We start from the raw sequence: 16,121 nt of genomic DNA on the forward strand, positions 1-16,121 counted from the left end.
ACACATGCGTAGACTGTTCTTTCACCTGCCCAGATTTCAAGAACCATGCATTCTATTTTTTCCCTCGATTTTCCTACAAAATTATTACCTAACTGAATTCAAAAAACCTAGGGAATTCATGTAAGAAAAGTTAAAAACTGAAGAACCCAAGACAAAAAAAGAAAAGGATGGAGGTAGAAATATAAAATAATATATATATATATATATGTATATTTTTTGGGAAAAAACGAAAAAGTTGGGAAAAGGTTATTTTGGTCGCACGTAGTGGCTGGAGTGTATAGTCTGTCCCGGGGTCTTGAGTCTTGAGCATTGAACAATTATTTATGAAATCCGATGGAGGACAAATGCTGACAATTTTCCCATGCTTTCTTGAAACGTGAGATCACTTAATTGCAAAATGGTAACATAACTGGATAATCATGCACACACACCGTTCATCATCATCCTCATCCATTTTTACATATTGTTAGTAAAGAAACAGAAGCTACGCACCAAAGGACAACTTTACTTTTTGCAAATTCTAATATTTAATATTTTAGTTTGTGACAATGATACGAGATTCACAGCTTAAACTCATGCTATTCAAATATTTATTAGTTTTTATCTTTGAAATTAAAATTAATTAAGATTAAAATAATATGTATGTAATAAGGTTTCATATATATATATATATATATAATTTCTCAATGTGCTAAGTTTAGAGTTAATTGTTTAAATAGTTAATGTCTCATTCTAATTGCTAAATCAGTACTTAATGTTTTCCACTCGAGTGACTGAAGCCTTCGAATAGAGCTTTTTGGAATTTGGATTAGAAAAAAGGAGATGGAATTTAAATTTGAAATCAACTACGGAAGAAAATAGCTAAAAGTAGATATTAACGGGTATAAATTCATGATTTTCTTCAAATAAATCTGATAAATTACTATTATAAATTCTAAATTCTTATTAAGACCCAAATATTTCCGTATGATATCCAACATTCATAGTGGGATTGATGATATTGAGGTTTATGCCACGTTGCCACTGGTAAGGGGGGAAAAATATTGCAATCTCTAAAAATTTTGAATTCGAATTTCATCAATTTTTTTAATACATATTTATTTTTCCTAATTGTTTGTTTTAAAATTTATAGTATTGTTATAAATATAATTATAATAAGATTAATACAGATCCATAATCCATTGGCCCCCTCCCTAAAATGTAAATAAATAAAAAAACACATACACCACCCTGAGATGAAAAGAATATAGAGAGTATATATGAAGCATGATCGCGTCATGAAACACGACAATGTGGCACTTCAACGTGGTGAAAAAGATGAGACTGATGACATAGATCAGCGTTCATTACAGGGTCCCCCTATGTGTCCGTATTCAATTCAATCAACCTATTACAATTTCTCTAAAGTCTATATATGTCATGACCACTAATTCTGGAAGCCCATGTCTTAAAATCGTTATCCTAATTTTGTATGCTGATGCACCCACAGTCTATGTATTGTCTGTCGGAAGGTTTTTAATAATAATCACGCGCACTGCACCATTATATATAACTTGACAAACTAATTGACGTTCTTATTATTATTATTTTCGTAAAAATGTCTTTTATAAGTTTGACATATAAAACTCATATTCAATAATTGATTCTTTAAGGAAAGTAGTTAGAATGGAGTGACGTTACAATAAGAGAGAATAATATCAACCGGGTATGTCTTACTCGTCTAATACTGTTTTTTTATTATTTTTAATTTTTTGATAAGACATCATAAGTTTTCATTCATTTGTTTGTGAACATACTTCAATACCTGTTGATATTTGAATATTGTTATAAGAAAATTTAATATTAGAAAAAAATATCAAGTGACAATTTTAAAATTTATCAGTAAAATCCCGTTTATTTGTTATTGGGTTAAATAAGAAAATTAACATAAGTTAGTAGTTTGATTACTTAACTGGATGGGAACGCATATTTGGAGGTCGAACCAATTATTAATTACTATAGCACTTGAACAATTCAACCTATCTCTTGAGATGGATTGAATTATCAGCTTATTTTACGCGATATTTCAATCAACTATTGTTTTTTCTCAAATGTATCAGCAGCCGTTTTTAATGATAATTGTATACACAATTTTTTGTTATTAATTTATGCTAATGGTAATTTCTTCCAAAATAATAATGACTAATAAATTATAAAAATCATTATTATAAAAAAATATCTTTTAATCTCTAAATATATATTATTAGTTATAGTATTAAAATTGTCATTTTTTTGGTCCTAATCTTCTCTTTTTCCATACTGTGTATTAAATGATCAATTACCCGAAAAAGAAAGGAAAGAGAAGAAATTTTCAATCTTTAGTAAGTGGGCTAAAAAATTAGAGGAACATTGGATCCACATAAATACAATTTTGTACAATATTTATAGGGCAGGTAAGGGCTTGATGCAGCCCAATTCAAATCTGTGACAAATTTAAAGTCCAAGATTCAGTTGGACTCACCTGGTCCACAAGGTGAAAGAATACCATTTTGACATTCTATGCAGATTGCATTTGATCCATTGTTGGCTTCTACATTTGGTCTTTTTACCCCCTAAAATCTCTTTCACAATAGAAGAAAAATGAAGTCAAGTGGGAAATATATGGTGTCGACACCGCATGACTAACAAGTTATAAGTTGGAATTTTATCAACTTATAAATATTGATATATTTTAATAGAGTTTAATGCAATTTACCTCCTGTAATATTGTAAATTTATATAGGGGGTAAATTGCTAATTCTTTTCATAAAGGAATAATGTACTCATTAACAATATCATATGAGGTTACTTGCATTTTTTTTTATTTTAATAGCAGTTGATGGTCTTGGTGATGGTAGTTACTTATTAGTCATACATATTTTATATGGATAATTAATATATATTAACTTGACATTCATGATATAATTGTAACTGGTTGACTAAAAATAATAAAAACCAACAAGAATGGATATATATTTAGGTGGTTAGGCATTTGGGATGTGGATGTAAATCCAATTATTGAATTACATTGCTCTATTTCTCATTTCCTTTCACTTCACCATTCTGAGTATATGTGACATGAACGAACAGTATTTTTCCTTTCCTTTATGTCCTTTGTTTTAGGGTAGAAATTTGCGGTGTTGGTCGTGCAAAGCAGTAGGTCGCGATTTAGATTGATGATATTGAAGAGTGTGATGGGACACAAGTCGTGGAATTCCATACCATCTGCTATGAATTTTTGTCATAAACTGTGGTCATGTTGAGACAAAAACGTGGCACCTACCTCACATTATTTAATCTTTCACTCAATTCATTAATCATATTATCCAAATTAGGAAGAGTAAAAGAAAGAAGAAGAAATTAAAAGAGAAGAGCCCACAAGAAAAAGTATAGGATTTTTATCTGATTAATCATATTGATACAAGAATTGCTAATTCCATCAAGTTTCCAAGTTGGTGTCCGCATTTCAAACTCAAGTTATATCTACTTGGATTTTCATGCGATTTGGCCTTATTCTAATTTTATTATTACAAAGTAATTGACTGGGATTACAAAACAAATTTCTAGATTTGAGGGTTAGCTGGCACTGAATAATGATTCAATTATTTGTTTGAATCACTCTATCTACAAGCATGTAGAAGTGGTACTTGATTCATCGAGTTCGAATGGGTCATTCATGAACTTATAATTAATAGCGTCAGTTCGAGTTTCTCCAATTTATGACCTACACTTAAATTTACTGCCATGAATCGATTGGTAGGCCTTATTATCAATAAGACATGATTGGTATCAGGACACAAATCGGATCGGTTGAAATCAGAAAATTGGAAGTGGAAAAAAAATTACTTTTTTTTTTTTTATGAAAATCGTTTGATCCAATGATTCTATCGGTGGACCGTGTGATTCGATACTGAGTTGGTTGAATCGGATGGGTCAACAGTCAAATATAAATACATGCTAAAATCTTTAATTTTTCTTCTAAAATGTGTATTATTTCTAGTAAGTACCCTAATTATATTATTTCTGAAAGTGTGCATTATTTCTATTAAGTTGGGATAATTTTTTTTAAGTTTAACTACTTTCTATTATCTATATTACTATAAAAGAAAACCCTTTCATCGTATCAATTTTTGAATAACCCAATTTACCATTTGATTCATTTCTTCTATTAAAAAGAAATGGTCAAAATAGTAATATCAATATTTTTTAATAATCACATAATTATACTTTTCTTTTCTCAACCCACTACTCCATGCTTCTCTCAACTTCCATATTTTTAAGAAATCAGTAATTATAATTTATTTTTTCTCTTTCACCTTCTTTGTATTATTACTCACAAACTTTCATATTTTTAATAAATTCATGCATTTATTTTTTTTTTCTCCACGTACCCCATATTTTTTCATCTCACACAGTTTTAATAATTTCTCTTCGTCCCACACAATATTTTTTGGTATGTTCATGGGGACCGCGTGCAACAATAACTATTTCTATATATAAAATCCTAATTTCGCTTCTCAGTTCAGTTTTGCTATTTCTGTTATATTTTCTTTGATAATTTAGTGTATCATATTTTCTATTAATTTTGAAAATGTATAGTATTATTTCTTGTATTTGATCTTTATTAGTTTGTTTTAAATTTTATTTTATTATATTATATATTTTGAACTATTAAAATCAAAGAAAAATAGTAAAATAAAAAAAATAGGTTGTTAAGTAATATTAATAATTATTTATTATTGAATGTTATTTTTTAAATATTAATATTTATTTATAACATAAATATAACGTCACTTGTCCAACTACGATTGACCTAACGGTTGAACTAGTGACCCATAACCCATTTAATTTTTCATATCAACAAATGGTTTGGTTTCAAAACATTGTGTGTAAGTATTAACCTAGCTATTTTAGTAGTAGTTGTTTATTTATTGTAATAATAATTGTTGTTTAATTATGAATATTATTAAATGATAATAATTAATATGTTATTAATATAGTAATTAATATTGAAATTCATGATATTATTCATGAATTACAATAGCGTGAATTAACTGTGAAGTTATTTTCAATAATACTTGTAGTAAAATTGAGTGTCTCATTTAAATATTTTCATGATGTCCAAGAGACATTGTAGTAAATGAAGTAACAATTATTGGTTGGAATCTTTTTCCTCACATCATACGCTTCTTTTATAATAAAATCTGAGTGGGTTCAACCTCAATCAATCATCATATATATATGTGTCACATAATGGTGCCACTAACTAGCTAGTCCAAGTCTTAGTGCATATGGTACTACTAATATGATATCAACTGCTATTTGTTCCCTCATCTTGCAACCAACGAGCAACTGATTTGTTTTCTTAATTTTTAATTTCTCCGAACATGTCCCTTCATATGGATTAGGGCTGCAGGCTGCTCTGGCTTCTTGATTCCATGATCATCACAATATTGATGTGGGGTTCCACACCACCAGTTATGTTATTATTAACAGATTATTCAGAAAAAAAAAAGAATAGAATAATCTTGAGGATCAGAGCGGGTCGATCCGACTTGATGATGTCGTTACAAAATTTGAACATTCGTTCTTCATCACATCGACAGCTATCAGCGGATTATGTCACTTTGATGTGGCTGGATCAGTGTCCATGCCTATAAATACCTCTCAATCCCAAATGTTAGGTAAATAATTCATTCTACATCTAATTTACTAAGCTTTATCCATGAATCAAATATTACTAACTTAGAGAAAAATTATTATTTTGTCCAATCTAATATATTCCTAAATGCGTCTGTAGACGCATGACTCGAGAACTAAAGCTCGAAATAGTGTACAACCTAGGTACAAATCGACCTTGAAGCCTTGCACACGGGAACTAAGTACGTAGCTCATACCAAATACGTTGGAGCAATTATTTTTAGTTAATTGTGAATTTAAAACTGGATCAAGGAACAACAAATATCCTAATAAATATATATATTATTTATCTTATGAGTTCCAATGTGGTTTATTTTATAATTACCAAACGTCATTGTGTATTCATAAATTTGTAAATTTTGGGTATCGCATCTTTTAAAATGAAATAAAATTGTTGTTCATCATTGGAAATTTGGCTACGTTAGTAAGAGTATAATAGTCTACTCTTTTGGACTATTTTAGGGCATGAGGAGGAGCCAGCATATTCTATTGAGGAACAAGCCTGTACCACGTACATCTATATTGCCAGCATGTACATCAAATTGTTAGACCAAACACGATCCAAAAATATATACAAACATACTTTTATGATAAACACGATCCAAGATATATGTATTACAACATGGGATGCTTTGACATATTAATAAAATCTTTTTTTTTTTTTCCGAAACTATTAGAAAGAATCTTATATTTGCAAGTCTCATCCAAAATGCACGACAGCTTAATACAAAGTGTTGAACCCACAAAAATAGTAAAGATATGTGTAATATCACACGAAATCGTAATATAATTCTCTTTTTTTTCCCTTAGCGAGTGAACGGGACCATCTGCATTATAATAGCAGTATTTTCTCAAGTTGGGCCTATTACACTCAATTAAATCACTTATTATGTAATTAAGAAAAAATAATATTTTTTTATCCCATAACTTAGGATATTTACTCTTTTAGTCTTATTAATTATGAAATTATTATTTTTTTTTTTAATCCTATAACTTCCAAAAAGTGGTATTTTTGGTATCATGACGCCATTCCATTCAATATTTAATGGAAAAAGATCACATGGATGTTAAGTGCTCTAAAAAATTAACTGTCACGTGGTCTTTTCCGTTAAAAACTTAACAGAAAGGTGCAGTAAGATCAAAAGTAATTTTTTTTTTTAAATTACTGATTGAAAGTGATAATCACGTAACCAACGGAACCAAAAGTATTAAATCCCTAAATTACGAGATAGAAAATATTGTTTTTTCTGTATGTATAGTTTTAAAACAATGATCATTAATTATAGAACAACTATAACACTATGTTATGTATTTGTTAAATACAACGGAGAGGATGTTTTGGGTGAGATTATAAGATGTTAAAAATTAATTCAAAAGATTTTCTAAAATTTATAAAATGTTGAAAAATATTTGATAAATTTTATAAAAAAAGAGTTTATAAGATCCAAATATAAAATATTTCGAACTCATTATTCATTTAAAAAAACAGTAAGATTCCCAACTTAACTTTTAGATATTAACGGTTTTTTTCAACTTCTATCATATTAATTACAAAAACATTTCATAAGATATATAAAATTATAAAATACTTTAAATAAAATTAGCGAAACACTTCCTAAATCATACTCAAATAAGATCTTTTTTAAAAAAAATAAAAATATATAATGATTTGAATGAAAGCCCATATATATTAATGGGGGGAATAGCAATTTATCCCCCTGTGATATTAAAGTTGAGCACATTACCCCCCTATGAAAAAAATATAGCAATTTACCTCCCTATACGTTTTAAAATGAAGCAATTTACCTCCTTATATAGGGAGGTAGATTACTTCATTTTAAAAATCATAGGGGGGTAAATTGTTGTATTTTAAAAAATATAGGGAGGTAATTTGCTCATTTGCGATATCACAAGGGGGTTGCTTGCATTTTTCCCTATATTAATGTTAAATACGTACTACCTGCCGCCAACGAAGACTAATTTAGTGAGCGAAGTTGAAATCCGCTGATGAAGAAGTTATAAATTCAGATTCAAATTCTATCAATTTACGAGTATTATAGTTATTGGTAAGTTATAGTATTTAAGAGTTTAAGCCGTATATGGCCTCCAGCTACCCTCTCTTTTGCCAATCATTTTCCCTTCAGCTTTTCCCCTCTTCCATTATGCAGTAGACCCTCTCTCACTTTCAATTCCCAGAAACAAAAAGTGAAAAAGAGAAGAAGAGTAGTATTATTAGTGGACGAGGAGGGCAGTCGCAACAACAAGTGATAAAAAAACAAAGGCGGCCGTGGACAAAGCCACCATCAAACGTCTCTTTCAAAATCATATAAATATATTCACTAACTTACAGTAATGCTCTCTTCGTTGTAGAAAGATTCTAAGCCAACTGGCTATACGACCACTTCTCTCTATTAGATTATTATTATTTATCTTGTCTTTGAACTCATCAAGCCCATGTACATATATAGGGGTAGATTGTCTGTGAAAACAATTTGCCATCGATTATTCCACTAGTTGTCTTGCAATAATCCTAGGAAGAGCAATATGGGTCAATCCAGTTTTCTAATGACTTTATTCACACTTTCTCTGGGTGTTATTGTGTTCTCGGGCAGCGTCTCTGCTCAACTCAAACAGAATTACTACGCAAACATCTGCCCCGACGTCGAGAACATTGTTCGACAAGCCGTCACCGCGAAATTCAAACAGACCTTTGTTACTGTTCCCGCAACTCTCCGTCTCTACTTTCATGATTGCTTTGTTTCGGTACATACTCTTACACATATTTTCTTTTTTCACGACCGGGAAGTCTCTGTTGCTAATCATAATTGCGTGCACAGGGTTGTGATGCATCCGTGATAATCGCGTCGACTCCGGGGAATACAGCCGAAAAGGATCATCCGGACAATTTATCCCTGGCTGGCGACGGGTTCGACACCGTGATTAAAGCTAAAGCAGCGGTGGACGCTGTCCCGAGGTGTAGAAACAAGGTGTCCTGTGCGGATATTCTTGCATTGGCCACCCGCGATGTCATTAACCTGGTCTGTAGCTATAACTTCTCGGTTTTCCTTTTATTCAGTAATTAATAAAAGGAATCTTCTCGTCATCATCAGATCGAAAAATGAATGTTGCAGGCTGGCGGGCCTTCATATCCAGTGGAACTGGGGAGACTGGATGGATTGAAGTCGACAGCGGCAAGTGTAAATGGGAATCTGCCTCAGCCAACCTTCAATTTGGATCAGCTGAACAAAATGTTTGCTTCAAGAGGCCTATCTCAGGCTGACATGATTGCTCTCTCAGGTAATTTTCTACTACTCGCCTCCGACATTCATTTCACCACAGTTCAATTTTCGCATGTCGATTCTGCCAAGTACTTTATATTAAATTGGTTTATTCGTGTTTGCCACACATTCTCTATATATAATTATTGGGTCGTATTATCTGTTCCAGCAGATCACACATTAAGATAAGATAAAGAAAAGACATTAGTAATTTGTCAGCTAATTGATCAAGTCTCTCAAATTGCAAAGTCAACCATTACCTCAATTCTAAAAATATTATTATTCAAATTAAATTTGATCGGAATCAAACTAATTGAATTGTTATTATCAACTAAACTGGACAAAAAGTTTGGAGTTTGTACCTAGCGCGTAATTGTTGGGATAGTTATAGTAGTAGTCTATTTGAACTAGCCATATCAAAATGATAGAGGACTGCATTTTCTTGATAAAAGATGCTATGCATAATTTAAATTTATAATAATGTTTGTCGAGTCGATCTGATTTAGCTTGAACCAAAACCTACGGAACCATGACTTGTGATAATTTTCAAGATGTTGAAGAGTTTTTTTTGTCTTTCAATAATTAATAGAATGGGTCCATATCAACGTGATTGTCACTTGGAAAACATGTAAGAAGAAAAGGTTTGATTTCCTCAAGTCACTGCAGGAAGGACTGATTCACGCTTCCTGTTTCTGTGCAGCGGGCCACACTTTGGGTTTCTCCCATTGCAGCAAATTTTCGAACAGGATATACAATTTCAGCCGCCAGAACCCGGTGGATCCGACCCTAAATAAGCAGTACGCGACCCAACTGCAGGGAATGTGCCCAATAAATGTGGATCCGAGAATAGCCATCGATATGGACCCGACCACGCCCAGGAAATTCGACAACGCATACTTCAAGAATCTCGTCCAAGGCAAGGGCTTGTTCACCTCGGACCAAGTTCTCTTTACGGACACAAGATCCAGAAACACTGTTAATACATGGGCCTCCAACCCGCAAGCCTTTAATGCTGCCTTCATCCAGGCCATCACTAAGTTAGGCCGGGTCGGAGTCAAGACCGCAAGAAATGGAAATATCCGTTTTGACTGCGGGAGATTTAATTAAGAAGTGAAGAGTGAAAGTTTGGAAAGAGAAACTGATAAGAATAATACATATATACATATATATACAGTGCTGCCCTTAACCATGGTTGGCGATTTTTGGGTTTATTTCTTTCTTTGTGACATGCAAATCGGGACCTTACAGGGTTAAAGAAATTTCATTAAATTCATTTTCAATTTGTTCTGTGTTTGATTGATGTCAATTGTGAGATAAAAAGAATTGAGTGTGATGAAAACGTATTTGCACAAAGTCCCCTCAATTCTGTCATTTCCTTCTTTTAAAAAATTGAAAGAAAAGTTACAGTATGCTGTGTTTTCAATTTTGATGAGAAAATTAGAGTACTTCTGAAAGATATGTTAGGCTATGTCCAACCATTGCTTCTCTATTTAAACTAAAATTCCATCCACAGTATGAAAAAATACTGCTGCCTGTTCAGCTGGTCCCCAGACGATTAGAAGCCAGACTGCACCTGTTATTAGACAGAAAATTTCGAAAACCTACCTTCATATTCCACATTATTGAACCAGCATTCTCGAATATATGCTAAGTCTTAAGTTTCACATCGGCTGATAACATGTTCACGGTTGTATCTGCACGTGTCTGCTCATCGAAACCTCTTTCCTGTTTTCTGTCAAATAAACGTTTCTGAAACCCATTGAAAAGTCGTATTAACTATGCAATGAGGACAAGTATAGGAAAGCAGTGGGTCAAAGAATCAACAAACAAGAAGTGAAGAAAGGATGTAATAAAACATCTAAATCAGATAAGCTTGTTTAGTTAGTTGCTAATTATTGATTTGTAATGTCAAAGATATCCTACTTTGCTAATCACTATTTTATTAGAGACGAAGTGATGATTTATGAAAGATATAAAACAAAAGCCAATTGTTAAAAGGGTCTGGAAAAGAAGATGCTACACGCAAAGCGGGTAGTATGCTTCCTTTTCATGGTAGGCCTACTTTGTCTGAAAAGGACAATCTGATGGAAGCTCTAAGGAGAAATTATACAATGGGAGTGGAAAAGTATGAATTAACTGTGTGTTTAGGAATAAGTGATCGTAGCCATTAAGCAGTCACAAGAAGATTAGAACATTCAAAGAAAGCCAACTCTGACCAACAAAAAGATCAACGTATTTGGGTTTTTAAGCAATAAATAAACAATGATACCAAACCACATGCGACAATTATAGATGTGAAAGTGATACCAGTTCTCACTAATGTGATCAGCATGTTGCTACGTTGCTGCGCTAACCTTTAAGCTATTGGGCCCTGCCAAAAAGGAAATAGAGCGACAAGAAACAGGCCGTCCCCATGTTAGCATCAGAAACAAGAATAGAACAGTAGAACTAGAGAATCCACTAATATATGCAGAATAACAGGATTTGAATCCTCTAGGAAACAGAGAACAACAAGGAAACTAATTCCTGCACATGACCCTCAAGAACCTGCCAACTAGACATCAGGGAGTGAAATGTAAATTTGAGGGAACTTACACAGCAGCAACCCATCAGCCCCTAAAACTATTTCCAGTTTAAAGAGTTCCTACTTTTCAAGACAAACATAACTTTAAACTGTGACTTCATAGCATAGTGTCATGATGGTTTTACTTTCACTCATGAAAAGGATAATATCAAGAATAACAGTTTGAAATGGAAACTGGTAGCTTCAGAAAGCACTAAAAGGTCTTCAGTAAGCTTAAGCAAAGCCAGTTAGCAAACGGCAGTTAGGCCCACTCTCTCCGGTGCATATCACATTATTCTGAACTTGAATTCTCATCCCCAGAATTGGTTCTTGGTTTCAACCTCCTTTTTTAAGTATGAGAACATCAATATATTTTGTTCCATTCTTGCACCATTTGACCCAAAAACAAGTTATACCCAAACATGTTTCAAGCTGTGAATTGTCTTTTCGCCTCAAAATACATCTCCTTTTGCTCTTTTCTCTGCTCGTCCATTTCAATTCATCCCTGTCTAACAAACTTCCTACAGCTTAGGGGCGTTGGCTACCAACCAATTAAGGCGTTTAGCCCAATACCTCGAAATAGCTGTCTGCATTGCTTAGCTTCTCCGGCTTTCGTTCCTGCCCTCCAACTCACACGCTTTCATGATTTATTCAGCTATTCAAGCACTTTGCGGAGGTGAATTGAGCATGATTGAAGGACTAGAAAGTAAATGAAAGAATGTAAAAACAATGAAGTTCGGCATGTGGAAATATTTAAACAACACGCATACAATATACTTCAACATTCTCTACATCTGCAGCAACGAAATATCACAGCAACTCGAAAGGACAATACAGGAAATAACGGATGATGAACAAGGGAATGCAATTACGTAGGAGTTTCACATAGACACCTGTCAATCTTCTTAGTGGACAAATTTGCAATTTGTTACAGGAAGCAATTATGGTACTGCTCTTTTGTGTATTCTGCAAATTCACAGAGTAGAATGAAACAAGAACCTACCAACATATCATTATTCTTGGTTGATGAGGGACTGGGTTATCATGAGCTACACTCTGTATGAGGCTACATGGCTAAGTTTGAATACATTTGCACTCATCACGTACATGCTTTGGTCGATCAAAATCCTAATAAGCCCATACAACAATCAAGTTTGAGATCATCTATTAAGACCATTACTAATCACGATTTTTACAGAAATATTTCCAATCTAAAGCTTCCTAACTTCTCTTACAAAGCATGCAGAATTCTAGAGGATTATGCTATTAAACTGCCTACAGAATATTCTCTTTAATAACTTGCAATTAACATCTGTTACTCAGGCTGTAATAAATCCAGACACGTCCATTCTTAACATAGACTAAACAAAATATAAATATTACTGCCACACATAATTCACATTACCTCCATCAAGAGAGTTTATTTACAAAACAAGAAAAAGAATAAAAGATTTTCCCATGGAGAAATCAGAATTCAGCATCTCACAACATGAAGAATTTGATCAGAAGAAGTATATCGAACCTCATTACTTTCCAGTTTTATGTTTATTTATCTATTCATTTGTTTTTTCTTTTTTTTTGGTTGATCCGTGTGTGTTCGTTGGTAGGGAGGGCAGAAGAAGCTGTATGATAACACCACATGTACGACATAAAATAAGATTTATTAACAGATAAAAGACCAATGAGATGAACCAAATACAATATTAACTAGGATGACCTGAACTATATGAAATGGCTACATCTTACAAGTATCCATATCCCTTTATACTTTATGAGGTAAGAACTCCCAAAATAATCAGCTCTGTGACATATGTACAACCCAAGAAACCTCATCCAAAATTTTCCGCAGCTTCAGACCACGTAAGATCACATGAATTCTGTGAAAAACACTGTTAGCATATCTTCTAGTGTCACGACGAAAGTCACCACATCGAGATGCAACTCCACAGTCAGAGTCATATAACAACTAACACACTATCCATCCATACAATCTTCTGATGCACGCATCACGACCTTCTCAAGCTGTACAGGCCAATCTTCTCCAAGTATCCAGGGATTCGACTGCATCGCAACTCGAAAATCTGTCATAGACACAGACACAGACGATTTTTGTGCAGATGTTAAGGGCCTGGTTCCATTCATTACAAATGCCTGATGATGAACTTTATTTGGGAGCTTGGATTCAGACCGTGAAGCTGCTAAATCCAGACAGGGTTTGAGTAATCTCTTTATGAACACATCCAACCCATTGTTTAACAAGTTGACACAATATGTTGACGCATTTAAACTCTTCATCGCCAACTCGCGTTCCAACCTCTTCTTTAAAGAAGGAGTATCAGGAAGCTCAGCATTGTTATAGCAGGTATCCAAATTGATAACGGGCGATAATCCAGGGGCTAACACTTTCCTCATTCCTTTTGCATGGAGACTAACCCCAAGAGGAGCTGTAAGAGGGCTTCGACTATGAATTCCTGGACTTCCAGCAACTTGTTCTACCTCTTCACCCTCTTCAACAGATGTTACTTCCACAGGAGGTCGACTACCTAAAGATAATAACTCAGTAGCACTCTGCTGTTCGGGAACCTTGAGCAACGGATCTTCACCTGCCACATTACGGGGCTTTGCGTGGGGCCCAAGTGGGCTTGGTCGGTCCTTGCACTTGCGATCACGAAGGATGGGAGTCCTCCCCTTCCTCGGAGACTGAGGAAACACATCCCTGCAGAGCGTCTGAAGACTACTTTGATACCCGTTTAGGACTTTCACATTCAATGAAGATTGCCCCTTTTGATCCTTGGGTGGAGGAGACTTGGCAATAGAAGCATTCTTTATAATAGCTCGAATAAGTCCATTGTGAAGGTGGATATTCTCTCTCCCTAATAACCCTATACAGTGCTTATCAAACTCAGATTTGCTAAGTCGGACACTAAAGTATCTACTTAGAAGATTGAAATACTTCTCGGCTTTTTGATGACCAACCCTCCTTTCAATATGATGTTTCAGCTCAATAATATCAATTCGGGGGCAATGCCGATCTCCTGGCATTTTGACTCCCAAATTCATTGTTACCATCAAAAAGTGTAGAAGTAATCCAACACGTCACAACAAAAAATCAGAGCAATCCGTCTCCGAATTCTTGATACAAAAACCTTATTTCTGTCCGTTTCCATCACAAGTCAACCTCAGTGAGAATGGTCAACAGTACTTACTGATACGCAGTGGACCAAGATTCTGCAAAATTGAGCAAACCCATATGCAATCCAAACTCAGAACAACTTTACATCACTTCATATTGTCATAATCCAATTTTTTCACAAATCAAAGACAAAAGGCTCAGCACATAATCACACTTGAACAAGCCTAATCACAGCATGATTCAACACAAAACACACAAAAAAACACCAAAACAACGCCGAGAAGTAAAACATTATTCAATCCAAAGTGAAACTTCTCACTTCTCAAAAAATCCCTTTACAGAAACCCAATCAACAAACCCATCAAACTCTCAACACCAAAGGGAAAGAAAAAAAATTCACCTGATTCAATTAAAGAACTAACTCCAAACATCGGACACGAATTCCTTCTTTCTTTCAACAAATAAAACCTGGTAATTTGAGGAGAAACAATAATCGAGCTTCGAAGGTGGTGGTGTTAGAGAGAGAAAGAAGATTATGGCGTAAGCGCTGGCCTTTTGGAAGCTTCTTCTCAGGTCATAGGAAAGTCAAAGGCACGTGTGTTTTTTTAACAAGCGTGAAATAGCCAAGGAGAAAGCAAGAAGTGAGCGACTAATGGTCCTCTAAAACTTGGTTTCATGTAAAATTGGAGGGGGGTGGGGGAGTTCTGTTTGGCTTTCCAATCATTATGGCTTTCAGGCCAAAATTCTGTGAGTGATATGAAAAGTACTATCCGAGGTTGAGGTCAACATATTGCCTACTACCAAACAGGAACATGAGATAGATGGAACGTGTGGCTATGTGCCCCAAATCACACCATACCTAACTGTTACATGTCCAGGACCCAATGCCCCCCCCCCCCCCCCCCCCCCCAAAAAAAAAAAGTACTCGACCCTCCAAGCGAAGGAGTTTAAAAAAAGTCGATTCGCCAAAATAAATTGGAAGTATATATATTCCTATATTTTAAATGAATCTTGAAGATTTTTTTTTATGAATACAATAATTGAAAAATTAAATTGTGATTTTGATGAGGAAAATTACATAATTACAAAAATATCTCCTGTTTTTAGCACTTTTATACGCCTCCTATGACTGCACCCTATGACTGCGCGGGTGGGGCCCGGTGCACAGGTGCAGCAGCGGCAGTAGCAGACGTTACAGGGGGTGACATGACCCGCTTTCATTGGAGCCACGTGTCGCACACATAGAGGGTACCGTACAAGTATAAATAGCTTCATTTATGATTATTCAAATACGTTTTCACCACTTATTTTTACCGCCAAATTTGTGATCTCACTCGATCTCGTTATCATATTTTCGACCCCACCTTTTCTAAGTTAAGCATCGGAGGGCCATCGCCGAGGGCTTCTCGGCTAGTCTTACGTTTGCTAT

At 34.3% G+C, this 16,121-nt stretch overlaps 2 protein-coding genes across 2 annotated transcripts; one reads left to right on the top strand and one right to left on the bottom strand.

The window, feature by feature from the left end:
* On the top strand, positions 8,227-10,274 carry LOC105177799 (peroxidase 73). Its single transcript, NM_001319692.1, is given in 4 exon segments — positions 8,227-8,481; positions 8,556-8,756; positions 8,850-9,015; positions 9,697-10,274. Coding segments are annotated over 4 exon segments (993 nt in total). The 5' UTR covers positions 8,227-8,262; the 3' UTR covers positions 10,104-10,274.
* On the bottom strand, positions 13,207-15,454 carry LOC105177800. Its single transcript, XM_011101051.2, has 2 exons — positions 15,093-15,454; positions 13,207-14,787 (listed from the first exon to the last, which is right to left on the bottom strand). Exon 2 carries the CDS (start codon positions 14,626-14,628, stop codon positions 13,534-13,536), a length of 1,095 nt encoding a protein of 364 aa, XP_011099353.1. The 5' UTR covers positions 14,629-14,787; positions 15,093-15,454; the 3' UTR covers positions 13,207-13,533.

The sequence above is a fragment of the Sesamum indicum genome, linkage group LG15, assembly GCF_000512975.1.
Source record: "Sesamum indicum cultivar Zhongzhi No. 13 linkage group LG15, S_indicum_v1.0, whole genome shotgun sequence".
NCBI lineage: Eukaryota > Viridiplantae > Streptophyta > Magnoliopsida > Lamiales > Pedaliaceae > Sesamum > Sesamum indicum.

Excerpts from the sequence above, each read along its gene's own strand:
- LOC105177800 (XM_011101051.2), bottom strand. The coding sequence starts at position 14,628 with ATGGTAACAATGAATTTGGGAGTCAAAATGCCAGGAGATCGGCATTGC.